Source organism: Lepidothrix coronata, unplaced genomic scaffold, assembly GCF_001604755.1.
Source record: "Lepidothrix coronata isolate B3197 unplaced genomic scaffold, Lepidothrix_coronata-1.0 Scaffold3, whole genome shotgun sequence".
Lineage (NCBI taxonomy): Eukaryota > Metazoa > Chordata > Aves > Passeriformes > Pipridae > Lepidothrix > Lepidothrix coronata.
The window spans coordinates 4,856,751-4,884,092 of record NW_016690183.1 but is presented as its reverse complement, the minus strand read 5'-3'; the positions used below and the strand labels follow the sequence as shown (position 1 = coordinate 4,884,092).

The following is a 27,342-nucleotide window of genomic DNA, read 5'->3' as shown; positions in this document are numbered from 1 at the left end:
TAGCTTCAATGGGGTGGTTTAGAGGAAGTGAACAAGAAGATATGCCCCCTACCACATGACATATAAGGTTTTAGCAGTTTTGTACATATCGACACACTGAAACCCTCCAAAGTATCCATTTATCTTCAGAATATATACCATTAAGAACGACTAATCCAGACCCTGAGAGTTTCTACTCAGTAAGTACACAAAAAAAAGCAGAGAGTTAACAGCAATGATCTATGTGATCACCAAACTGTCTCCTATTTAATAAGCAGGGCTAAGTAAATCTGCTACTTACAAGGAGGTGTCTCAAGAGGGAAGGAATGTTATTTTCCAGAAAGCTTCAGTTTTGCACTGTCACGATGTTCTTCGAAAAGCAGCTCTGGTCAAGCAGAGGTACTAACCCTCTGGATTGCAAAGGTCCCAAAACCTGCCTTGCTTTGAGAAATATTCCCAAAGGGTAGCAATTTACTACAGGAAAGCACCTGATACAAGTCTGAAAGAATGACTCCTCTCAGACCAAATGCTGGACTGCTAACCTCAAGAAAAGTTCAACATAGGGACAGTGCCACGCCAAACACTTCAGAATTGCCATCACAGGTGCTACCGATTTCCTACATGTGATGTGCCAGCTTGAACCATGGAAGTTCTAAATAGTATTCGCTGTCCACAGGGAGTAGGTTACGGACAAACCCCACAAGATTCCAGAAAGCACCTCCTTCCTTGTACTGTCCCTCTCTTCCACGGCAGTACTGTCAAGCAGTAGCAGACTAGGTTAAGAAATAAAAAATAAATTCAAACTCACTACTTCTAAGTAAAAAAGACATTTCTTAAGAAAATGGATATCAGATTTTACTATTCCACAAAGATTTTGCTCTGTCCTGTTAGTATCTGGGTATTTAAAAGAAAACACAGAACATCTGGTTTTGGTCAGTAAAGTGTCCATTTAATAAATTCCTTAGCCACATTTCCCACCCCCTTCCTCCCACCATAAAATTTCAATTCACACTTAAGCAGATGACATATAATTTGATGGTGCACAACATAAGCTTTTAAATCTGCACTCTTAATACTAAGAGTATTAGGGGCTATTATTTGACAAAATTACCTAGAACTCAGATGTGCCCATGCAAAAAAAGCAGATTTTTATATACAGTCCCTATTTTTTTCTTACAAATTTAAATATTTTACAAAAATGTATTTTCAAAATGTATAAAGTTTAGTGAATACCCCAAATGTATCTTAAAATAAAATGCTATCTGTTTTCAAAGGCTATTTCAACAATGAAGTCTAAATTGCACCGGATAAAAGGCACTTGTGCTGTGTGATGTCAAGCAAATACATGTTAGTTTTGTAGTACAGTTATACAGTGTCTTCTTGAATTCATGCAGCTGTCTCTGAGCATCAAGCATCATTAAAGCAGCCAAGGGAGATCGTGAGTAAACTTGATTCCACAGTTGTAAAAATATTTTCTATCACTAAGTCAAACATACAGCATTGTGCTCCATCTTTGACTCTAGAATCAAATGCTACTGAAAAATTGCTGTAATTCACATAGGAATTCAAACTACCTTTCTTTCTCTCATAAGTTACAAAAAGTATGTAATTTAATTATGAAACTAAACCATCAGTGAACAGCTCAGTGTTTAAATAGTTTGTGCCAATGAAAGTCTGTATTTATAAACAACCTAGGGGCTAGTTTTCAAGGCGCAGTGCATTGTATTTTCAATTTCCAACTTCACTGTTGAGATAAAAGCGCAGTCCTATTTGCCTTCATCTTCTCCAGCCTTTTCATTAAATGGCTATTGGTCATCTCCATCTCTTCTATCTTATCCAGTGCTGTTCTTAACTATAAAATGAAAACAAAAATTATGATCACTTTAGTTTATTTGGTCTTTCTGCTGTTCTCAAGCTTTGCAAGAGGAAATTAGTCAGGAATACGAGCATTATACACTTTATAAGAGTGCCACAGAAGTTAAGACATAACGGTTTTGTTATTGCAGGCAGATGAACCAGAATTAAACTGTTAAAAATAATTGTGAAGCAACTGAAACATAAAACATGTATTCATTCCAAAAGAACTAGGTGCCTGCAACTTCCCATTAAATGAAAGTAATTTACCTAGAACAAGGTAAAGTCCTCTTTACCATTATTACTTGCATACAGGTATGTATTCCCATAGGTAGCATGCATCACACTGGTCATGCAGCAGCCCTTAAGCAAGCATGATCAACAGCTCAATTAAATACAGCTTCTTTCCAGTATCCTGTGAGGTGCATGCTGGATAATTAACAGGCTGTCACTTGACATAGGGACCATCCATCTCCCCAGTAATTTCTGTAGAAGGATTACTTTAAAATATTACAAGTTATCAGATTCAGAAAAAAATACAACTTAGATCCTTCCTTTCAAGAAAGAACAGCAGTAGTTGAATTGTAGTTAGTATTATTTTTACGTGCTACAGTTGTCTTCTGAATGCAACACAGAGACTTGAAGGTCATCTCAAAAAACACTTAAAAGCTGCAACCAAAGATTACAAAAAAACAAAGCTTGGAGGCAAAAGACATAGCAGTTCGAGACTGAAAGGAGCATACAGCTGAAAAGGAAATCAAGTCAGTTACCTCTCGCTGAAGCTTCCTCTTTTCAGCTTTGAGTTCGTCTTCTACTTTTTCTGCATTTTCTGCTGCATTTTTATACCTTGCAACCTGCCCCTCAAGTCGTCCAATCTGCAAACATAAACAAGACAGGAATGACTACTCAGGCGTTTCACCTGGAGCTCGCCTGCCACCAACTGTTCCTGTCAGGACACAGCTGAGAAGACACAGAAGGTTAAAAAACTAAGCAGAGTTGGAACAAGAAAAATAAAGAATTGGGAAACATGGGGATTAAAAACAAAAGCTGAAAAGTTGAAAGCCAGAAACCATATAAGGAGGTGCAAAGTAGAAAGGAGACTGTGAACTATTATCAGGACACGATAAAAAAAGTCTTGAGCCCAAGCACAAAGTTCAGTAGTAAGGAGGGAGCTCAAGACAAATAGTGATTGCAATCTGGAGGTGTTAAAACCCACTCATTGAATTGTTCTATTTACAGCTCCCTGCTGCCCCCAAATCCACATGACAGGGTAGTAGCCTGCATCTGTGCAAAAGGGAAAAGCTATGCATCTGTGATTCAAATTATGTGATTTTTCGTAATAATCTGGAGTCAATTTCCTAAAATACATAAGTATGGCAGAACATACAGAGGAACTGAAGCTACCAGTTCAAAAAAATCAATTTATGTAACTTAATTACTTGAAAGAAAGTTGTAAATACTATGTAAGGTATACAATTTACTCTCTGAAATTCAAGAGGTTCTTTTCATACATGTGTCTCTCACACTTCATAATTTTAAGTCAATAACATGATATTACAGTTCAGCATCTCTGTAGATTTTCTCTTACAGTTAGACTGCACAAGTATTGAATTGCAGGAACTATAAAAAAATGTAGTGCCCTTCTGTGCAAACTGAAGATCAAACAACAAATCAAATTATGAAATATGTTTTCATAGTTTTTGTTGAAAAAAGTATTGTCAAAGTGTGCAGATTAAGTGTAACAATAACAAACATGAAGAAAGACACACTTACATTTTGTTCCAAAGTAGTTATATCTTGTTCAGCTTTTGAAAGCTTAAATTTGTATTCACTAATTTGTCTGTTGGCATCTCCTAGACAAAAATTGACATGAATATGACAGTCAAAGCAACTCTCTAAACTAGCAGATTCCCTTTTAATTAAAATTCATTAATAAGACCATTTTATTGAGTAGCCTGGAATACAGGATTGCAAAGAGGTAAATGTTCTTTCAGAAATCTTTGAGAGTATGGAAAAGAAATAATCTTCCTGTTACAGAACACAACTGTTTCTGTAAGAGTGTGCACTAAATTTTAGATGTATTGATGAGATACACACCTTTTAGAACACACAGCAAACTCATTCCTTAAAAAAGAGAACACAATAACTAACACACACTGCAAAATGGATCAGACCACAATAGACATAATACCAACAGCATTTACCTTAGACATCTGTAATAATATTCGAATCATAAGGAGCACAAGGCGTGAACCTTAGAGACAAACTCCATGGCTCTTTACAAATTATTTTGGTGTTACATCTGAGCCCTGACATTGCCAGTACTTTGTTCATGTTCATTGACACAAACATATTAAACGACAATCTGTCAAACAAGTCAAGTTTTCAGTTGAAGAAATAGTTTGCTTGAAATGGAAAGTAGCTTAGTGCTTCTATGAAGCAAAACTGAGTATCGCATTAAATAAATTTTCATGTTTTGCTTCAAGACAATAGTCTTCTAGATTAAGTTTCTGTATCAAAGATTCAACAAATAAATTAGGTAGAATTCATTTTAAAAATCCCAGGTGAAATTCTATTGTCTAAAAATTGAAATTATTCGAGTAGTGGCACCCACTCTAGGCAAAGTTATCAACTGAAAAATAACTTCCTAGAATGTAGTTATTCAACACTGAAAGAGGCAGATTTTTAAGCTATTCTGCAGTGAGAAATTCCATGCAAGGACATATACCAACAAAAACCTATCTGCTCAACAATATATTAATTCACAATACTACTACTGCACAACAAAAGGAGTGGAAAGGTCTGTTTCCTCTCTGCAGGAAAAATAACTTTGAACAGTAACCATATACCTACTTTGCAATTCAATTAGCTGCAAGTCAGAACCATTCTCTAAGCCTATGATATCTGGATTCATGCCATCACTTTTAGAATACTTCTGTCGTTCTTCTTCTAACTGCATCTTCAGTTTTCTAACCTGGAAAAGGAAGTGTTCTTATGTGAAAAGGAGACTTCCTGAAGTTCAGTAGTTGTGTATCTAAATGTTCAATGGTAAAAAGGCAAAGCAGTCCTGAGATGCCACTGGCTGAGAAGGTACTGTAAGCAAAAGTAGCAGAGCCATGCAGAAGAGGAAGGGAAGCCAGTCCCTGAGGCCTGTGGCTGCAGCCCTCCATCCCCATCACTGGGGAGTTACCCTCTGCATATCAATGCACAACCCAAACCCAACAGTTTGATCAGTGCTGCCAGGATGTCTGCACAGTGCAGGAGCACCCAGTAACTAACAGGGCTCACTTTTCAGAGGAGTAGATGGCGTTAAACTCTGTTTATGGATTTCTTCTACTGCATATCTTTTCCATTCTAAATATGCATGAAAATCTTGAACAATATCTTGGTGAGTTTACAGAGACAATAATCCACCGCTTTTTTTGGAGATCCTCTCTCATACTCCACCTGGAAACAGTGGTCCTAGGCAAGTCTGTAGCGCACATTAGTTTTAAACAGTTCCATTTCATGCTACAGCAGCTGTCTTGTGATTTTTCCACTAGTCAGGGAACACAGATTTCTCAGCTATGTCCACTCTGTACTGAGTTTATTAAAGAAGGGGGAACTACCTTTTTGACACTCTCATAAAAATATTGCCCTACAGATTTAGCAGTATGGAAGTTATACTTGCAAAACTCTCATTCATGATACAAATCAAATACATGATCAGTGATTTTTACTATTATACAGTGAAAAATATACACATACATATTTATGTACTTATATTTAATACTATAATTTATTGACATTCCAAACCAAGCATCTATACTATAATTAAGGTACATTAATTGCAAAAACAAATGTTCACAACACAAGTTTAAATTTGCAATGTCTTCAACTAGAAGCACCAACACTATGGTATTCTTAACAATTGCTCAATGTCAACATATTTTCTTGAGCCCTCTCTTTTCAATACTGTACTGTATTAAAGTACAACTACTTTGATAATATGAATTTTCGATCTGAGTAACTAAAATGATCAATGAAATAGTATCACTTAGCGATTTTGAAGAAAGTGCCACTTGAGCTTACGACAATGTAATTTTACTGACTTTAGTATTTCCACATAAGACAAAAGAGCTTTAAGCACATGCACTAATAGTAGAGTCAGCAGCAAGTTAGATTTCAGCTAACAGTTACCGAAACGAGGTTTCTTTAACAACCAAGATCAAAGTCATATGGATAAGGACACTAATGAGAGGAGCTGCTAATTCCTGGTAGCCAATGAGGTAAGAAGTTGAGTATTTTATTTTGCTTTAGTGCCTACGTATTTGATTAAGCACTTCTGGTGCTTAATATGTGTTTATTACTAATACATTATTAGTCTGCAAAAGGATACACAAAAGGCTATTTTTGAAATGAATAGCTTATTTTACCTGGGACAATAATTCCTCCTTTTCTCCAGCCAGTTTTCGTAGCCTGATATCTAAAAACCAAAGAACCCGATTAAAAATCAGAAAAACCTGAGAATAAGAACATGTTTTTCAAAACTTTTTGTTCTATTTCAAATAAAATGCTCTTCAAAGCTAATAGCCCTGGGACCATAAAACTTTGATATCTCACTAATAACACACTAACCTTCAATTAGTAAAAGTGGAAAAATATTTCATTCACACTGTGTATTAGTATAACAATTCTAAAAGCAAGACCTCTGGGTTTAGTAAATCTTCAAAGTAAATTAAAAACTGAGGATATTTTTTAATACTAAAAATAATACTAAAATATATTGTCCTGATATCTAGAGCAGCCATTTCCAACAACAGTTTCTTCTGATTTTATACTCTTTTTCCTGTCTCATTCAGAGGTTGCTGTCTCTTCAGAGAAGCCACTAAGCTCCCCCATATGTTTAGAAAGTTTGTAAAAAGTGTTCTCAAATCATGAAAAAATTACTTGGGAAAGGACCCAAGGGAATGAGGGAATATCTCTAATTAGAAGATCAGTAATGCCTACAAAACAGTCTGTCAAGCAACACCATGCTAAGATTAGAGCAGCTCCCTTAGAAATTATAACTTTGACAGAAACAAAGCATAACGACATTTGTATTTCCCTATGAGGAGCCAGAGCAGAAATATGTATCAAGTCTAATTTCTGTCAATACAAAAATATGTAACCATTATCTATTATGCACAAATATATTCGAAGTATATAGAGATGTTCCTTCACATGTTAACAGAGTATTACAGTGGATTGACTATGCATACAACAACTTGTTCAACCTAAGGATAAAAGCAAGTTAAAGTAATTACCCCCCCCCAATATGTACCTTTTTGTTGTCCCTGTCATTTTTTGAATGTTTTTAAAACTTCTTTTTCTAATGAATGTGATGGAAGACTGCACTTGCTGTTCTTTCATTGATTATACACAGTTCTGAAGAATTATCTTTATGAAACACAATGGAAAATATACTAATACAAAAGACTACACTTTTAGGCAAGATGTTTTCTGAGAGTAATAAACCAGAAACTGGACCAAGAGAACTAATCCATTTCAAACATACAAATGCCTATTATTTTTTCTTTCTCAAAATATAACATCTATCTTTTTACTCAGTGTAAGCAAAAAACTAAAATAAATCAATCTTCAAAGTTGTGTAAGTATGTATTACAGAAGCATCACAGGTATCTTTCTGCAGCTGTAAATCACACACAGAGTGAACAGAAGGGAAACAAAGACCTCTAACACTCCATAAAGTATGTCAGGATATTTTTACCCAGTGGTCCTTCTCCTGCAGATTCCAGGACTTGAGCAGCTTCTTGTGATACAACTGTTATTGCACCAACCACCGATTCATGGTTTACATCACCATTTGGTGTGCCATCTGGAATTATAACTAATCCATGTTTCTAAAAATACAAAAGAAAGAAAAAAACCTACTCATGCAAGAAAAATGATAAAATATAAATCAACAGAAAAGTTTTTTAAGAGCTTTTAAAGTTAATTGAAACAGCTACAATGAAATCAACCACTTACTCTACCCTAAGGTCAGGTTTTCAGACTCCACAAGAATAGTAACCATTCTTCCTCTTTTTCACTGACCTTGATTTCATGCTCTATTCTTGGATTTGTTACTGTAAAGTAACTACTACCAACATACCTCTCCTCTCTTCATTGTTTCCTTCAGGTCAGCCAACTCCTCTCTGAGCTCATCTCGCTCATTCTTAATGCAGTCAAAGTAATCTTTCTGTCTTTCTAGGGCCTGGGCTCAGGCAGATAGCAAGAAAAAGAATGGCACAGAGAAAAAGCATATGACAGACAGTAGAGAGATTTTCTACAAGTAAATACAAAGAGCTCCATAAAAGTGAAGAAATTAAAACGGTTTTTAAAATATATATTAATATATATCTCTGAAAACTGCTTATTTAGCATATTTAGCTTCATGCTGCATTTGTCTTCTTTTTTTTTTTTCAGGCAAGTCTTAATAGATTCTATAAGAGATTTTTATCTAGTGAAATCTACTTTTGGTAAATTTTTATAAACTAAATTGAATACCAAAAAAGTAAGTAATTCTTCTTGATACAGGCACTCTGTGGCCAGAAATAAAAATTTCTGACACTCAAGAGAAAAAGATCCTAAAACATTCCATCTATTGAACTAATTTCTTTACCTTTTATAGGGTCCAGAAGTAGACACCGTACATCATAAAAGACTTTGGATTTATCCACGTACAAATACTAGCCTATTTACTAGTTGCTTAAGGGTTAAAACCACTCTTTACTAAAACTAAAGCACTTGGTTTTAGAGAAAAAATGGCAGCAAACTCTAGTATCGCTATTTTAGCACAAAAAAGTATGGCAGTTAAAAGTGCAGTATGGATGTAGGTAGGTTTGCCTACCTATGCTGCAGCTGTGTTACCTGGCAGTTAATCGGACACTTTCACTTGACTGGGTAACATTGCAGTGTTCTATTCAAATTCAATACTACCTGCATTACAAATAATCCTCATCATACAGCAACTGCAAAAGCATACACACAGTTTGCCAAGAAAATTATTCCACTAAACCTTATGTTATGCGTGAACGTTTAGGAATGGACTGATACCAAGAAAGAAATGAAGGTGTATACTTTTGTACTGTAATGCATAACTGCAGTATGCTGAATTCTAATAATCATCTAGAATCTGTATACTAGAGAAATTTTTCAATGCATTACTCAATTTCAACAGAAAATTTTGAAAAAGTGCTGATGCACTTGGTTTATTATCATGTAAATTTAACATTTAAAATACAGAATTCAACATGTGTGAAAACATTAGCTGTCACATCTTAGTTTAAGAATTCGTAAGATGTTCTATTATTTCCTAATACACTCTAGATCTCTAACTACATCACAAATAGTGTGAAGAACCTTAATCATGACATCATTTTGAGTTCCACTTAAAAAATACATACATCTTTGTTATTTTCAAAAATTAGTGGCATAGACACAGGGGAAAGTAAGCTCACCCGCTTGAGAGAATGGACACAGAGGCCCAGAATCACATTACAGACACAGATCCTGTGTCCTTGACAGTGTCCTGTGATGATGCTGACCTTCCCAAAAAATGTTTCAAACCTCACCCCCTAATGCACAGGTGTTGGAAATTGGAAAATTCTGATGGGGAAGGAAGTGAAACTGACATCACTATACATCTCTACTGTATGGAGAACTTAATAATCATTATTCAGTGTTGGAAAACTTTAGTAAAAATCCTAGTGTTTGTATGCTCAAGGGTTAATGTAATATGACACGGATTTTGTAAGAAATCTACTTTTGCCATTCCTCTATTGGGCAGGGGATAAAAATCGAACAACTAAGCTCTATGGGCATGTTTTAACATACCAGTGTGAGTAAAATCATGTGGCAGAAAGCAGATTTGTCTGGGGTCTTATTTTCTGAATTTTCCAAAAATCTCCATGAAATCTATACCAAACTCAAGAATTGCCATTACTAATTTCAAATTGGAAATACTTGTACAATTTGGACCCACCAAACAGTAAAATAGCTGTATATTTCAGGAAAATAATCTGAAGCTATAGTCCAGTGTCCTCAAACTGATCTAATTTAAGATCAAATACAACTGCAAATTTCAAACACTGTAGAAACAGGACAACATAAGAAGGCAGGTGTAAAAGCAACTCATGCTATCTTTGTTCTGTTTGCCTCCCTTTCTTTCTCTGAGACAGCAAAAGTTTTGCATACATTGTAAAACTACATTACAATTCTAGTTATAAACTACATTGTGAAGCTTCTCAGAGATCTCTGAAGCTGGAATAGAGTAAAAATTAGCACAACTGCTCCATAGCAGGGAGAAAGACTCAAAAACTGAGCTATGAAAAGTATGTCAAGGTTTACAGATGTGGGAAAGAGAAGAGCAATGTTTTTACATTTGCATAACTTAGAGATTTCAATCCTGAGATAGTTAAAAAAAAAAGTAGTCGGTAACTATATTTTGAACATTACATATGCTCTCTACTAATTCTGGTAATGTATTTGAAAGAGCACAAAAATATTGTATAAATTGAGACAGTCCGGTATACAAATGTGAAAAGTAAGTATGGGAAAAATATGGTAAATTTAAGATAAAAAAGCTTTCAGAAGAATGTCCAGAAAAACTTAAGAATGTTGAAATTTTTTAATGATGGAAAAGAATATCGCAATATGGATTGAAAGACTGAAATATGAAATAAATATAAGACAGTATAGCAGGGTGCTTGTGAACTGGGCACCGTGAGTTAAAAGATAACTTTTCAAAAGGACTTGAACTCCAGCAAATAAAACAATTTTCAAAAAAATCTGCATATATTGAAATCTGGTGTAAAATTCAGTTAGAGAGAAATGACCCTGGAGTTGCTAAGATGCAGATAATTTCTTTCTAGAGGCTTTCCAATTAACTCCCCGTCGCCTCCAGGCAATCTACTTGTGGCCCAGAGAAGCCAGGAGTTCAGAGCCATGTAGTTATCACCAAGGATCAGACTGACTCAGACAGTTCTGTGACTTCTGTGCTGCCCAGAAGCAAAGCTGACAAACCCTGCCTGACCTACATTAGCTGCACAGTGAGTATCAGCGTAGTTCTTCCTGTACCACCTTCCTTCCTATACAGAAACCCTACAGATGATCCTCAAAAGCTCCTGCACAACTATTGTTTAGATTCCAACTCTTAATTCCAATAGTTGGTACCTCTGGCATTTAGTGTATGGTATCACAAAACTGGCTTGATTCAGTGTTGCATCCAAGCCTAACAGTTCTGGAAGGATCAGAAGTGCAATACAGGAATGCGCAAGTTGGCTACAGAAGTCAACTCAAGATCATATTTTTTAGCACTAGGCACGCCATTAAATATTTTGTAAAAAATTATAAAATTGTACGTGCAACAGTTTATCTTATAGATTTAATTACCATTATTCATCATCATGCAAGTAAAGATGAAGTATAGCCAACTTTCTAAAGATGAGAAAGACTGCAAAACATTTTATACATTTAAATTGGGAGTGGCCTTAATTTCTTTGGAGCGCACAGCATTCCTCGGGGTGCAGGGGGCATCCATCTACTTCTAAATTAAAAAAAATACCTTTCCTCCCATATTTGATTCATACCCCTATTTTTTTATCTTTCCAATTAATTGTCTCCTGGAGATCAAACACCTCTTTGGTTATGGAGTCTATATTCTCCTGCATACGTTGGTTCTCCTGCAGTAAATAGGATGAGGGAAGAACAAAAGAGGAAAGAGAAGTAAGGAAATGGGAAAAAAAACAAACATTCAAATAGATAAAGGAAATTAAGTAATAAAAGTCAACCAAAGAGTTTATGGGCATGAATTTACAGAAACAGTATGCAGTTTAACGTAATATATTTCTTATGAATTCATGCAAGAGAATGGTAATTAATTTTATTCAATCAGTGTTGATGGGAGAATCTAATGCAGCTAGAGCTACTTTTCTTTAGTAATTGTCCCCACTGCAGTCTGGGGATAACATCCTTTCTATTGAAATACAATTACCCTGGTTGTAATTTCTAAACATCTTCAAGTCCCCTTTGGAAGTGAAAACTAATATTAACAAGTGGTTTTATTAATGTTTTACAAAATAAAAAAAATCTTCTTGAAAGTATAGAGAGTTTGAATTAAGCATCCAGGAAGCAAAAGACAGCTGCTTATACTGCTTTCTGATACTATATGAATACATATCGAGCGTGGTCCAATTTTTTTTAGCTGACTATCACTGTATTTTGCTGCTTGTCCTGCAAACGTAACTAGAATTCTTAGGTGTGATGTCATAAGAATTTCTAGGGCTAGAGACCATTGTTTTCTCTCTTAACGAGTGAACTTGATTATACATCTGGGAATGGAAGGCAATGTCTTTCTGCAAAAAGCTACACGGTTTCAGCTAGATTTTCTGTTAGTGTTGATAGATGGAGAAATTGCTCAAATAAGTGGTAAATATGGGTCAAATCTTTGAAGAGACTGAATGCATTTGTGAATATTCAACACATGCTACATTCTACCAAAGCAAACATTCCAGGTAAACCTACTGCATATTCTTGATTAGTATACTTAAAACCCACCAAAACATAACAAAAACCCAAACAAGATCATATAAACTTAATTTTTAATTCTCAGTGAAGTCAAAGATAATCTAGAGCAGGTAACAAAGCTACAACCCGAATTTTCTATGGTTTTTTTGCTTGTCAGCATTTATGTGACTCAAAATGCTGATAACTTAGGCTAATCTTATTCCTTTTCTTCTTCTAGTAAATCATATCAGCTCCAGTTCATGATGCATATTACTTTCAAAACAGAACTGGGACGTTTCAGAAGTCTTTTGGAGTTACTGTACTCCAGAGAGCACAAGAACATAGTGAGGAAATAAAGGATCAGTGAAATATTACATAACTTTTGAAAATCAGATAGTGGAAACTTTGGCCCATACACTTAAAAACCATCAATTTTTATTAAAATCAAAGGGCAGTGGGAAAATGATGTACTAACTGAACTACAACTTTCAATGTTTTTACTAAAATCATTGGGAAATGGACACCCACAAACTCTTGACTATACATATATAGATATGTATATACATGTATGACTATACATGTATGTTTTTGTGGACCATTTTAAAATGAAAGACTGATAATAAGTCTGGGATTTTAGGGATTTGTTCCCAGAAGGGCAAAAGGGAAAAAGAACAGGGTGAGAGGGGAAAAGAACATACCGCACACCCAGCAACATGGTTATGACCCAATAACATGCTGACCAGTGTTGCTATATTTATGTTTCCCTAGTAAGCAAACAAGCAGTCAATACTGCAAACTGCAGTGGCTGATGTTCACAAAAATCTGAAATAACTGAAATGGAAACTTTTGGGAAAGGCAAAGAATAACATTTGGTATTATCCACGCATCAGAACTTCTAGATATGGAAAAAGATTTTGGCCATACAAACACTAGTTCTGTCCTCAGAACAAAGAAAGATACTAGGAACATTCATGAGAGAACCACAACTCGCACAAGAATTAAGCATGTTACAAGATGTAACATATTTGAAAACCTTGCAGAGACATCTTCAACTTTATAAATTTAGGGAGATTAGTAGCTTAAATTCTACCCACTAAAACAAGATAAATTCTTTCTTAAAAATGCAAGATAGTATTCAATCCTGTTTTGTATATGACGGCTGTTCCCATTCAAAGCTTACACCATATTTATTTGCATAAGTTCTATCATACACTATCTCATATGAACATACCTCTATCAGTTCATCTCTCTGTCGAAGGCCCTCTTTTAGTTCATCCAGCTTATGCTGCAGAACATTGCAGGTGTGTTTCTGTCTTTCCAATTCCTATATTAAATAAATAAATTATTTATACTTCTTTTGAGTTAAGTAAGAAATATGCAACAATTTGAGAAATTCTACCTACCTAGGTGTTAAAAAAATATCACTGAATCAGTGTTTCAGGTAAGTTCTCCAGATATGACATGGAAGATTTTATTTCATTAAATGTAGAGGAGAGAGAAAAGATGCTATAAAGGCTTAAGCGTGATATTAACAAGAAAAGCTAATTTGAAAGTTTTCAACTGTTCTTACTAAGTAGTCCAGAATTCTATCATTTATAATTAGAAAAAAAAATACCTTTGACTTCTCTTCATTCTCCCTATAGAACTCTGCTATCTGTTCTTCTTTTTCCTCAATAACGTCCTTTAAAGTATCCACTTGGTAAACCAAGTTGTTTTTCTCATTGTCTAGTTGAGCATTGGAAACCATAGCTTTCTTGTACTTCTCTTCTACTTCAGCTAGCGAATCCTATAGATAGCAGAAAGGTTTATATTAGTCTAACTTTTTGATACAGTTATAATGTTAAAATATTCCCTTTAGATATATCAAGTCACAGTTCAATTTCCATTATTCAAGTTAGGTCATACATAGCAATGAAAAGTTATCATTACAAAAGCATGAAAAATATAAGATAATATTCACTGGCATTTTCTATTCTGCCACCTTCACAACTTAACTCACAGGGATACAGTAGTAGTATGACAGCTTTATAATATTTTCAAGGCATGCAGGAGAAAACACTTCAGAATGAGGCAAAAAAACTGACAGAGAGAACTCAGACAATTAAATCACTACAAGAGATCACAAAAATATTTCCAAGAGTAGCTTTAACTTAATGCTCATTATTTAAGTAGTGCTCTATTACCTTAGAGTCAAAGTTTTAAGATAGTCACATTATTTCAGTAATAAGGATTCTCTGTTTAAGCAGATATTTTGTCTTTATATTTCTTACTAAGATTAAAAAAATAAAAGGCATGTAAAGATTCACATGTTTGATTCTCTACCTGAAGGTGCACATATGTCTTGCTGTATACCCTCTTACACAATTCTCTCCCATTTAACATTTTATCCTATTTTTAATTATCCTACTGGTTTTTTTTTCAGTACTGTAACAAATGTCAACCATTTAACTACTTAGAACAAATATCACTCCAGGCACTTTTACACATGCAATTATTTCAATAAGCATTATATGGGGGTTGAGACTAGATGATCTTCTAGGTCTATTCCAACCCCTTCATGGTCTATGATTGTATGATTTTAAAAATATAAAATTGATTTTCACAGAGTCCTAATTTTAGAATTGAAAAAGAACCACCAAGCCAATCACTTTACGAAGTACATCTGTGACCTACTACAAATCTCCTATTATTTCATGTAATCTGTTCCTTGAAGGTATAAGTAGCACAATCTCCATTTTTAATTATTTGTATTATGACAGTAGAAATACTAGCACAGGAAGGGCATGAAGCTTGGGTTTTCCAGAAAACAGAGCACTAGGACTAAGATATTAAGGGAGAAGGTAGTAACAACCTAAGTTTCTTAAGTAAACACTGAAGAGTGCTATCTCTTATACAGTAAAGTTATGCAAACATTTTTGTTGCAGAATTATATTCATGTCTTCTTTTAGAAATACCAAGTCACGGTTCAATATTCTGCTATAAGAAATGCAAAAATACCCCTATCCCCAAACCCTATTCCATGTTGTAAATCTCCATTTTGACAAAGCTGTCCTGTAAGTATGTATTTTACCTTTTATAATTTTATCATAATCACAGGTATTTTATACCTTTCTATTTCATTCACTGAATTCCAGAATTTTCTGCTGGAGAAATACAGTTTTTCAGAAACCCCAGAAGCAGTAACTTAAGATATATCTAGACAGACCACAGATCAGAAGAGACAAAACAGTTTAAGTTGTGAAAAATACAAGAAAGGTACCATTATCATCTGGGAAGCAATAAATAGCAAACAGCAAAGATGAGTCAGGATAAAAGGAAAAAAAGAAAATAATACACGTAAATGCATTTCAAGTAATTCTTAAGATTAAACCCAGAGAAAACATTTTTTGTGGTGCTGTAAGTGTGACCAGTTATGTAAAGATAGGCAAAAAAAAATGCTAGAGACAGCAAACCTTCCAAAGACTTTAAAGAATAATCCACTTTAGAGGAAAAAGAGAAAAATACTAGGATTATAATGAATGCTATAGTAATTTTATGGGGAGACATGAAATTTAACAAAAAAATACAACTAGGAAAAAAAATCTGATTTGATTGTTTCTGTGAATGTGGTAATTGGGGTCACGTAGTATTTTAGGTTGGCAAAGATCTCTGAATGCCATCTGGTCCAATCTCCTAACTAAACAGGGCCAACCAAGATCACGCTGCTCACACCTCATCTCCAGTTCATTTTAAGTATCTTCAGGGATCTAGACCACAGAATCTTGTTGGGTGACCTGTGCCAGGGTTTGCCTTCCTTGTGTAAAGTCTTTTTCTTGAGCTCTAATTGGAATTTCTGCTCTTAACAATGCAACTTTTGTCTGTTGCATATTTCCCTTAGAAAGGTGTCTGCCCTGTATTCTCTATAGCCTCCTATAAGATACACTGAAAATGACTGGCATGCATCTGTATACTGCCAACCAACCCTCCAAAGGTCAAAGGCCATTGTCTCAGCCTCTTACTGTATGCCACATGCTCCAGGACTCCAGCCCTAAAGAGAAGATTAGGCTGGGGCTTAAAACATGGGACTAAAATGTCAGTAATCAATAAATTAATTTGGGGGAGGAAAGGGTGTGGAATCTGCAGTTATGGAAGAGGAATAAATTGATTTGGAGACTAATAAGTGAAAACTGCTTCTGAGAGAGAAACTAAGCTATGTCTAAGAGTCTCTGATAGTTAAAAAAAAGCGGAACATTGCAAAGACTTCTTTGGAATTGTTTCTTCTTTTCAAGTTAAGTATTACACATGCTTCCCGTGGTTCAAGAATTCCACATAATTTCAGAAGTCTTCCAGTTTGATGAAAAATAATATGGATTTTAAATAATTTCTGAAACACTTTAAGGAGGTAGTGGGACTTCTAAGGATGAAGCAGTGGGAACAGGCCAGAATGAAAATGGATAAGGCTCTGCATATAACCTAAGGCTATGAAGAAATACCACCCACAATTCTATCAGTAAAGTCAAAAGACTATAAAAATTAGCCTGCTTGGCTAGAACAAGATCATTCAATGCCACAGACATCAAGAGAGTGCACTGTTAACAGCATAAAAGAAAAATTTTGAGGAAGGAAAAAGGATTCCTTTCTAGTTGATGCAAAGAAATATAGAAAAGACCAACAAAACTGAATGAAACTGAGACATGAAAAGATTTGAAGACCTAACTAAATCAGAACTACCCACAATAGAGTTTATTCTGTTGACATCCAGCATATTTGTAGGTAAAGCTCACACTTTTAGCAGCATGACGGATGGGCAACCAGAGAGATCAGAAGGTAGTGTGATTAAAAATACCTGTTACTCAACCACTGAAAACAATCCCCTTAAAAGCAGTGTAAATGGAGGTATGGTAGTACCTCTTCTAAAATACACAAGACAAGACTGCTAAAGCACAAGTTGAGGAAAAGGCAATACCTTCCTAATCAAAAAGAAGGGTTCCTGAAAGAATCTCTATGGAATGCAAATTAACTTAGGAACACATTATTTAGTATTAGCAACAGCACAAAACGCAATTCAATTCTGAAAGCCAAGCTTAGATGAAGATCTTACTGTTTATTGCACATTTTGCTCTTTGGTAACTGTAATGGATTACAATAAATAACAATGCATCAGCAATGATTCAGAACAGTACTCATGAGATGCTAGCAAACATGCAAAAGCATGAGAGTTAGATCCACTCCAAAAATATGAAGTAATCTCACATTACATTCAATCATAGCTATGTCTAATAATCTTGTAATCTATTGTGCTTTGAAGTATTTTTAACATTCATATGGCAATATAATTAAAATAAAACATACTTCATCTGAGCATATGGCTATCAGATTCAAAGTTACTTATCCTCTAGAGAGGTAATAATTTTTGCTACGCTGAACAGCTCAAATTACATATTTTCTCTTTACAACACCATCTAATACACTGTTTAATCAAAGAAATTCAAGGAAGCTGCTAAATACTGTTATATGCTCTAGTACAAGAAGCATCCATTAAATTTAGTCTATATGCGGATATAAAACAAATATGGAAAGATCTCTTTACTTTTATGTGAAACCATTCACAATTAGATAACGGGAAAGAGAACAGAACAAATATCCTGAAAGAGATTTTTAAGCCACATCATTTGCTGTATTCAGTTTTCTTCAACACAGAGCAGGTGAAAATAATCATACTTTAATTTAGCTACACTGTTAACTGTGTGAAAACTCAAAAAAGAAAAGCATACACACTAGTACGAACGAGTCAAAATACAGATAAATCTCATGTGGGGGACTACACTTAGTGCAGGTAGCTTGGTGTGTGGCTGCAGTGCAAGCTGCAGGTTGAGTCCTGCATGAGGGAAAGAGCTGGACCTCCCAGCAACGAGCACAACAAAGGGCACAAGCACCTGTGGCATCAGCACAGGCATAGACTGTGACAGCTGCCCAGGGATTGCTTGGTTCAGGGTCCCTCCTCGAAGGCACCCAGCTAGAGCTGGTTTTGCGTTGCTGCACCATGATAAAACTACTTAAAGGAACTAGACATCTGGGACTCTGCTATTGGAAACCTGGGGCTGAGCTGGTAAGGAAACCCTGTCTGACAGTGACACTGGTGTGTGAGGGGAGTCAGTGGAGCCACCAGCTGAGAAGGGGCTTCGGTCCCACCAGGGAAAGTCTCAGGTGATGGGAGTGTGATTGCCAGAGTGGTACCTGGATGGTCAGACAGGAAACTTTCCTTAACATTCGTTAACCTAATGTTGAAAAAATCAACCTACTATTTAGACAAGCATAATGGTAACACAAAACCATAAACATAAAAAAAAAAATTTCTTAATGGCAAAAGATTAAAACAAAATTAATCTTCTCTTGCAAGCAATACGCCTGCCCAAATTGATTTCAGCACATCTGTCAAAATTATTACTTTGGCTTTGCTTTATAAGACATAGTATTTCCTGAAACTTGGAATACTAATTCTTATGTTCTTTGCCATAACTATCTCCCATTTTTTTGTTCTCCATTCAATACCAAGTCATTATTTAGAACAACTATTTATTTGCTAAGAAAACTCTAAAAAATACAAATTGAACCTCTCATAGTCTTACCAGGAAATACCCATATACAAATAAACATTAAAGTTTAATACTCTTTTAACATTAATCAAATAATGAACATATACCACCTCATGTACATTTTTAAGCTGATGCTATATATGCATTAAAAGTTAGATACATGCTTTAAGGAAATTTAAAAATTTGTTAGTAAAGCCACTATATGTTAGCAAAACCAGTGATAACTCCACTACCCAAAAACACCCATACAGAATGCATGCCTGGGAGGAGCCCTGATACCTTTAGTTCTTTAAGTCCCTGCATGTATCTCCCTTCTACATCGTGTATCTGGTCCTTAAGATCATAGATATCCTGCAGGACATAGGAACGAACCATTGCATAAGAAGTATGGGGAAATAATTAATAGTCAAAAAAGCATTAAAAGGTTTAACATTCTCTTCTGTCAAATGACAAAGCCTGAAATAATTCCCAGAAATTATAATTAATTCACAACAACTTCATGGAAATTAAGATTTTGTTTATATCCCCGAATCCAAGACATCTCGAATAGGACAGAACTGTTTGAAATTTGACATAAACATAGTTTTATCTTAATATAAGCTAAACTGTTAGCACCATAAAGACTTATGAACACAACAAATAAAATTACCAAGATAAAGAAATCCCTCATGATTGAAAATTATATCCTCATAACTTTTTATTATTACAGAAGTTCTGTATTAAAAAAAAAAAATCCTGCTATTTAAAACTACCTCCAAATTATCTGAAAATGCAATTTACCCGTAATTCACTGAGGGAGGCATCAGGATCCACCAAAATGCTTCCATCTCCACTTCCTCTTCTAGACGAGTTGCCACTCAGAGGAGTTACACTTATTGAATTGCGAGATGAGGGCTTAAAAAGGAAAAAAACATTGTATCAGTAATCATATGCTTGTAGCTGGTACTATTGCCATTACTCTTTATAAATTTCTTCACAGTCATGGAACAGTTTTCTCTCTTGTTTTTCTAAACATTAGTTTATAGACAGTGTTTTCCATAATTATTTTCCAACACTTGTGTTTCTTCTTGGTGAAATGCTGATTTCTCCTTGATGACTTACTAGTTTATCAGAACATTAGAATTTTGAGTCATCTGTCCAGAAGACACTCATAAGGTGGCTGTTAGTTACTGTGGAAGTTTACAATATTACTAAACATTATAATTTCTGTCAACAAGGATTCAAAAGGAAGTCTCCAGTGAGAATCTAGCATATGGATTTTTATAGCCTCAGCCTCTTAAAATTTTGCCTTTCCTAATAAATATCTCTAACACAAAAATAAATTGCATAGAAAATTATTACTGGCTGTAAGTAAACTAAACAACAAAATTTTTTCCTCAGGAAATAAAAGACACAAAGCATTAATTTTGAGAGATAAAAAAATTATGTCTAAAAATATCTCTGCTAAAAAATACACAGCATTTATACTTTTTGAACTATTTTAAAAATTATAAACTTGTGGGTGAACAATGACTTTAAATAATTTTTAAATTAAGATCTCTTACCCTTGAAAATATTTCTGAATGTGATTTTTCACTCTTTTCTTCCAGCTGAAAGAGAATAGAGAATGTGATTACCTTTTGCTATGAGGGACTACTGAATCAGCATCTTTTGTTCAAAGACACTGAGAAATATTTAAAACCAAAAAACTAAACAATTCCAGATATTAGCATAGATCAAGACAGGAAAAACAGTATTAACTGCAAAATAAATTAATGCTTGTAAAGAAAAAACCAGAAGCTCCTTTTTAAAAGTTTTTTAAAAGTCATTACTGGTACTGACCAAAAACCATGTTTAAATTTCAACAGAGTAGTGACTACGACACTTGGTGACAGAACAAACACAAAGCTTCATGCAAGTACACTTCAGGCAGTCAGTGACAGCAGTGTGAATGTCCTAGTTAACAGAAAACACATTTGTTCTTTCCATCTCTTTGGTAAAACCTGCAATTGCATCAGGGCAAAACTGAATCAGGTAAAAGCCCATAACTAAAGTGTACTAATTAATAGCAACCTACAAAATAATTTCAATTAATATTTTATGTATTGAAGCCTAAGCAAAAGAACTACAACACCCCCTTCTTATTCAGGAAACTCTGCTATTGCAAAATTATATTGTAGATTTCAACATTTTCTACATTTCTATGAATCAAAATAGGTGGAATTAGACATGTTTCCATATTTTCAAAACAAGTATTTAGTATGGTATCCGAAACATCTTGCTTCTCTGAGAACACCTAGGCCAGGGACAAGAGATTTTGAAGTCCATTGCAATCCCAGCAGAAACAAATGCTACTTTATAAGACCTTTCTTTTTCCTTCTATTGTGGTTTCTATAGAAGAAACATTGCTTTTTGAGGACAAATTCACCATCTCCAATGATGTACTGAAATTGTAAATTGCAAAATTTGTCACCACTGAGATGATAAAATGATGTGAAGAATCCAATTGATCTGAAGTATACGTTTAGATTAATCTAAGTAAATATCTAAATCTGGAATCCAATAACACATAATGATGATGATAAAAGCAACTGAGAAGGTAGCATAAATACATGTCTCAGCCTCCACATTTTCTTTCAGCAGAGCGCTAATTTCATAAAATCAACTTTATTATGGAAAAAACCCCTAAAGTTTAAGCTAGAGAAACGATCTGTCTTTGAGGATGTACAGATGACAAATCATGTGCATTATTACAAGTTAGATAGCACTGTAACAGTATTAAAATATCATCTAAATGCAAAGTCACAGAAAGAGTTGTTGCAGGAGTACTCCAGCTGTCAGCCTCCCATTCAAAGCAGAATCCAAGTCAGCTTTGTCTTTAATCTAGCGAAGTCTCACCAGTCTTGTTGTAACCCACCAGAGTGCAACACTAATCTAATTGTGGAGCTTCTTGCAGTGTCTAGTCCGAACTGACAAACTGCAGTGTAAGGCTGCTGGCCCTTGTTTCACTGCTTGGTAAGGGTATGAAGACTTTGGCTCTCACCTTAGCAAGCACTTGCATGCTGCTGATCACCACACAGCATTCCATCTGCTCAACTAAATAAGCACAGTATTCGCAACCTCTCTGCCTAGTGCATGGGCTAACTCTGACCATTATTTCAAAAGACAAAAGATCAGAAATTTCCTTTTTTCCCCACACTATTAAAGAGAAAAGTTTTGACTGCAAGTAACAAGAACTTTTAGAACTTACAGCAGCAAGAAAGAGAAGGCAGCTAGGTTTGGTATAAACAATGTTCAGGCTAAGGCATGCACAGGAAAACCATCACGATAATTTTCCTGTAACATGATCTATTGACTTGGGATGGAGTACAAGTGCATAGCCAACAAGGAGTGCTTCAGTAATGGATCCTGACAAGATCTCATACTGGATGAATGAACACTGTGGGAACAGTTTTAAGTACTTTTGTCACTCAAACAAGTAATAATATTCCAAAAGTAAACAACTCCCCCCCCCCCAGCACTGTTAATTTTCATAAGAAAAAACCCGAACATTTTACATTTTAAGAAATTCTTGAGCTTATCACACACAGAAGAAAATGTGAAGTGTTACACTTGTCACATGCTTCTAGCAACAAGCAACATCTCCTTTAAAGTAAAGCAGCATGCTTTTAAAAAAATTCACTCAAGACATTTTCATACAAAAAACAGGCCCAACCCCCCAATAAACCTATTTTCAATGAAGTAACTCTGAATGCTTTTACAGTATTTACTCTTTCAGAGTATGAAAAAAAAAATCCATAGTCAGTAAGTTTGCTGCATTCCCCACAGTGTAACAACAAGCATTACACTCACACTATTCAGGCCTTGGCCATCATCTGTATCAGAAACAATGCTTCCCCTGCGGTTGGAACGACTAAAATAGTCAGCAGCAGTTTCACTTTGATCAGAAAAATCAGAGGACTTTAAAAGATAAGCAGAAGGGTGAAAGACAACTGAAGATGACACCATAGAATGAACAAAAAAAACCCCAAATAGAAAGTCCTAACTTAAATCTTTGTTATTGCAATTTATTCTTGCTTTTCTAACAGTTTAACATCTGTAGAATTTTAATTATTCTTCAAGATTTTTGCTATTTTAAATGAATAAAAAGTGTGCCACATTGATATATTTTATTTGTGCCATATTGATATATTTAGCATAGGCATTGTTTTTAAGCACTCTTCACATTTGTTATTCTTAATAGTTCACCGAATCTAAAACTAGAAACAATGAACACTTATTATTGCATTATTTTTCTCAATTAGAGTAATAAAAAAAAAATACAATCAGATACAAAAGGGTTTAGTACTAATTTAGGGCCAAACACAAATACAAAAATTACCTTTTAAAAAAGTTTGCAGATCATAAAGACAGATAATACAATCAGAAGTTGATAAATAAAAATTCTTATTTTTCTCTACAAATACTGTCTTTTTTTCAAATCAACACAAACCCAACAGTGCTAGTTGAATATGAATATGATCTGGGCTTCCTCTCATTCATAATTTTAAGACATCTTACATTAGAAGACAAGCTTATTCCCCAAAGATGAATGTCAGACAGCCACCTAAAAAGGTGAGGAAAAAAATGCCAATGCTACACATCAATTGTTAAAAAGGGCAAAATATATCTAATCACATTACAATAATTACAACTGCCACGGGAATTCAAGTGAATTATTCAACTGAGAAACATTACGCACATTAAACACAGTATTTAATGAGAAGAGTAGGTTTATTATAAGTGTATTGATAATCTTCTTCAAAAGACAGAAAGTTACAGTGAACATTATATTTAGTTTTAAAAGTGATTATAAGAGAGAAAAATCTTTATATGAACAGTTTGAAAATACTGTCCTTATCCAATTCTCACTGTTGAAAAAAATTATTTCTTTGTACTTGATGTACATGTAGCCTCATTCCAATTAAAAGACAGTGAGGTGTCTTCTGTGCAAATGTATATAGATATTACATGTATAACAGGTATACCTAAAACAGTTTGCTGATGAACCCCTGGCTCCTTATGCAAGTTTAGGGCTACAGAATTTGTATTTGTTGCCACTGCTGTTATGTTCTATTTCTCTGGCAATGAACTTCCAGCTGTAACTACATCTACACTTAAAATAATATCTTTATTTTTTAAAATGTAACAAAGTAGATAAATTTTCATAGTTGGAAATTTGGCTAAACTTTCTTATTTCACTTGCATTTCACAAAGTATAAATGTGCTGAACAGAATTCTTCATATATGTATTATAATTACAGCAAAAGAACAACAATTCGGGCTACAATATATAACAACACTGTGCTATTTCATTCAAAATTCACTTATCTGTCCTGTTAAAAAGTTTGTATATCTGACAAACCTCGCTGTTCCTCCTTCTACACCTTTTGTACTTCTAATATTCTTCTCAATCGGTTTATCAAAACCGATACATTCTAAGATGGAGTTTCTCACCAGTGCTTTCTGTTTCCATCTTCTCTGCTGCTTGCTCTTTTGATTCCCAAAGAGTACTAAGCTGACTCTAAACGCATTATCCAGAGTGCAACCAAAACACAAACCACAGAAATAGCAGAAAGTGAATGTGTAATTATTCCTAAGATTTTTACCTCATCTGCTTTGCAAGATTATTTCATTAAACAAATACTGTGAACTCTATTAAGCATTCACTTGTATGAGTGAATGGTACCTTGGCATTATTGGTACAACACATGCATAATGAGATCTGATTATATATATTCCTATATATCTATAAAGTGTGTACTTCAAAAAATGAATCTCAGTGTTAAGAAAAACTAAGGAGACTAGTAGTATTTTCTCAGTTCAAGAGACTACAAATGGATGTTAATACCTCTTAGGTTTTGGAACTTCATAAAGCAACAGCAAAAATACCTTTTTCCTTCACCCTCAAAAATTCACTCTGACATCTGTGGCAGCTAAAAACATTCATTTCTGAAAAATCTGGTTTTATTTTTTTAGTATCTGTAACACTGTTAATATGTGAAAGATTAAAAAAGGACTGAACATTTCAATTTAGCCCAGACCAGAATGCTGATTCTACTTTTTATTCTGGATAGCATGACAAATGAGCAGCTGCACCAATGAAACTAAGACAGTTGTTCGGTGGCAGAAGCAAAGTAAAACTATTTAAAATCACTTTGCAGCACAATACCCCAACTTTGGAAGGACACTTTTAATACAATAAAGATCCGGAAATTAATTTCTCTCAATTTTGAATCCCGGTCACCATAAAAATGAGCAAGCTACTTCTTACTGCATAATATAACAAAGTTTGCATTAGTCCTCTTCCCAAGAGACTTTTCCACATGTATTGAAGTAAGTTTCATGTGCTTGCCCCAACTATGACATAGGGTGGCACCCCCGACAATGTACTATACTTCAGTTACCAGTTGCTTCCAATTATATAGATTACAAAAATTTAAAAGATGTTTAAAATACCAAATTCCTTCTTCCTTTTACAGCTTACAGTCCTACTGCTAAAACTTTACATCTTGCTAAAAATCACACCTCTGTCTGACAAATTAAATTTCTTTGATGTGGAATTGAAAAATCAAGTCTGTGCGTTGGTCAGTAAAACAATCCCAGTGTACAGACTCATAACTGTTGGTTAGTATCAAAGCATTCAGCCAATCATGCAAGAGGAATGCTCACCACAGGACTACTTCGGACTGAGCTTGCTCTTGAGGAATAACTGTATTCAGATGGCTAAAGAAAAGTCATGAAGGACATTTTCACAATTTTCATAGATTTTTGTCTACAGAAAACAAAGATAATGAAAGAAACAACCAAAAGCCTATTACACTTAAGAGTGTAAGAACTATATGAGTTCCATCACCACACAATGTGGCCTGAGAAAGAGGGAATGAAATACCATTTATATCCAGTCTCAGAAATTATCATGCCATACTCATACACTGTAATTCTTATGCACTGTCACATAATTCATCTTATCTAATCCAGTTATTATCATACTTTTTGAAAGGATAAACAAATTTTAAAGATTTTCAGCAGCATTTACTATTGCTACTAGGGATGTCTATTTTGAAATATAGATCTAAGAACTCCCTTGAAAACTAGTCAAATAGTTTTAAAAAGTCAGATCTTAACTATCTGCATAATAAAACAAAGGAAAATAAAATACTTAAATTGCAAATTGGTTTTAATGGTTCTGAAGCCTTCAGAAGTTTTAACACACCCTGGGAACTGAAGCTATGCTGTACACTTATAAGTTTTATTTTATGCTCACCCATGCAGGTTTTCCTGAAGGAGAGTGTTTAAAGGTGCAAGGCTGAAATCAATTAATGCAGTGGACAATAAAAACAGTTCTGTATAACACAATTTAAAAAGAAAAAAATTTACAGTTTCATGCTGCTTTGCTCCTACCTATGAAGAGATCTCTAGCAGCAAATAGAATTACATGTATAATCAAAACTATATGTAATAGCAGTCACTATGGTCTTGTTCTCTCACTGAATCTTCTAATGTTTTCTCGAGAATATGCACAAAGCCAAAAAAAGTAAATTATCTATTTGCAATCAAAATGCAGAACAAGACCTCACTAACTACTTAAAAATACTTCATAAGAATACTTGACAATATTTTACATAGGTTTAGCATGTCTCTAAATGGAGTATAATTTGGATTTGAACTACTGTGGCAGCAAAAGACAAAGTTTCAGGCATGCATGCCACTTTTAAAGATAACCTTTTGTAGAGCTATCTTAGCTATTCTTATGGCACTTCTAGCTACTTTATATTTTGTAGAGATGCAGATTGGGTTTTCACGCTATTGCATTTTTGTATGTTTATTAAATTTAAATAAGGCATCCTATTTAAAGGTATTCAAAGTGTATTTATCACAAATTTCAATAATCTCCTGACAATGACTTTTCCTATTCAAATGCTTAACTTCTTCAAATACTTCTTTAATATTATACATGCGGTTGTTATTTAGTATGCTTGGATTAACTATTACTAACCCTAGTGTTCTTCAACATCATTGCTGCATTCAGAAACATTATGCTTCTCTGTAAAAAGAACAGTAACACAGCAACTACTAAAATACTTTAAAAACTGATACTTCTTAAGAAACCAATGCTTAAAGAAGGAGACACCTATGAAGAAAAGTGTGATTTTATATTTCTGTGGGCCATTGAAACACATAAAGAAAAGTGAAATATGATTTTACATTGTACTAACCCTGTAACTCCTAGTTGGTGCCACTGGATAACTGTACAGAGCAGACGACTATAGCATGAAGAATAGAAAAAGTCAGAAACACTTTTTCTGTGTACATAATTTTTTTAAATCTATTACTCTATATTCCCTAAAAGTTCTAAAGATTTAAATACTAACTTTTATATCTATAA

The 27,342-nt window shown here is 34.4% G+C and overlaps 1 protein-coding gene across 10 annotated transcripts in view; it reads right to left on the bottom strand.

Moving 5' to 3' along the window:
- Nucleotides 1-906: 906 nt before the first annotated feature.
- LRRFIP2 (LRR binding FLII interacting protein 2) overlaps nt 907-27,342 on the bottom strand; it is a 65,055-nt gene continuing 38,619 nt past the window's right edge. For 3 of the 10 annotated variants that reach the window (XM_017821108.1, XM_017821106.1, XM_017821113.1), the window contains exons 4-16: nt 20,480-20,524; nt 19,716-19,829; nt 19,215-19,286; nt 13,976-14,146; nt 13,592-13,684; nt 11,445-11,537; nt 7,967-8,068; nt 7,583-7,715; nt 6,249-6,298; nt 4,687-4,807; nt 3,607-3,686; nt 2,604-2,708; nt 907-1,831 (exon numbers count right to left, since the gene is read on the bottom strand). In XM_017821108.1, coding sequence (XP_017676597.1) covers nt 1,721-1,831; nt 2,604-2,708; nt 3,607-3,686; nt 4,687-4,807; nt 6,249-6,298; nt 7,583-7,715; nt 7,967-8,068; nt 11,445-11,537; nt 13,592-13,684; nt 13,976-14,146; nt 19,215-19,286; nt 19,716-19,829; nt 20,480-20,524 — 1,290 coding nt within the window. In that variant the 3' untranslated portion in view covers nt 907-1,720. Of the gene's footprint in view, nt 1,832-2,603; nt 2,709-3,606; nt 3,687-4,686; nt 4,808-6,248; nt 6,299-7,582; nt 7,716-7,966; nt 8,069-11,444; nt 11,538-13,591; nt 13,685-13,975; nt 14,147-19,214; nt 19,287-19,715; nt 19,830-20,479; nt 20,525-22,766; nt 23,749-27,342 lie in introns of those variants that run through there. The other 7 variants (XM_017821118.1, XM_017821138.1, XM_017821131.1 and 4 more) reach the window with 7 other exon arrangements.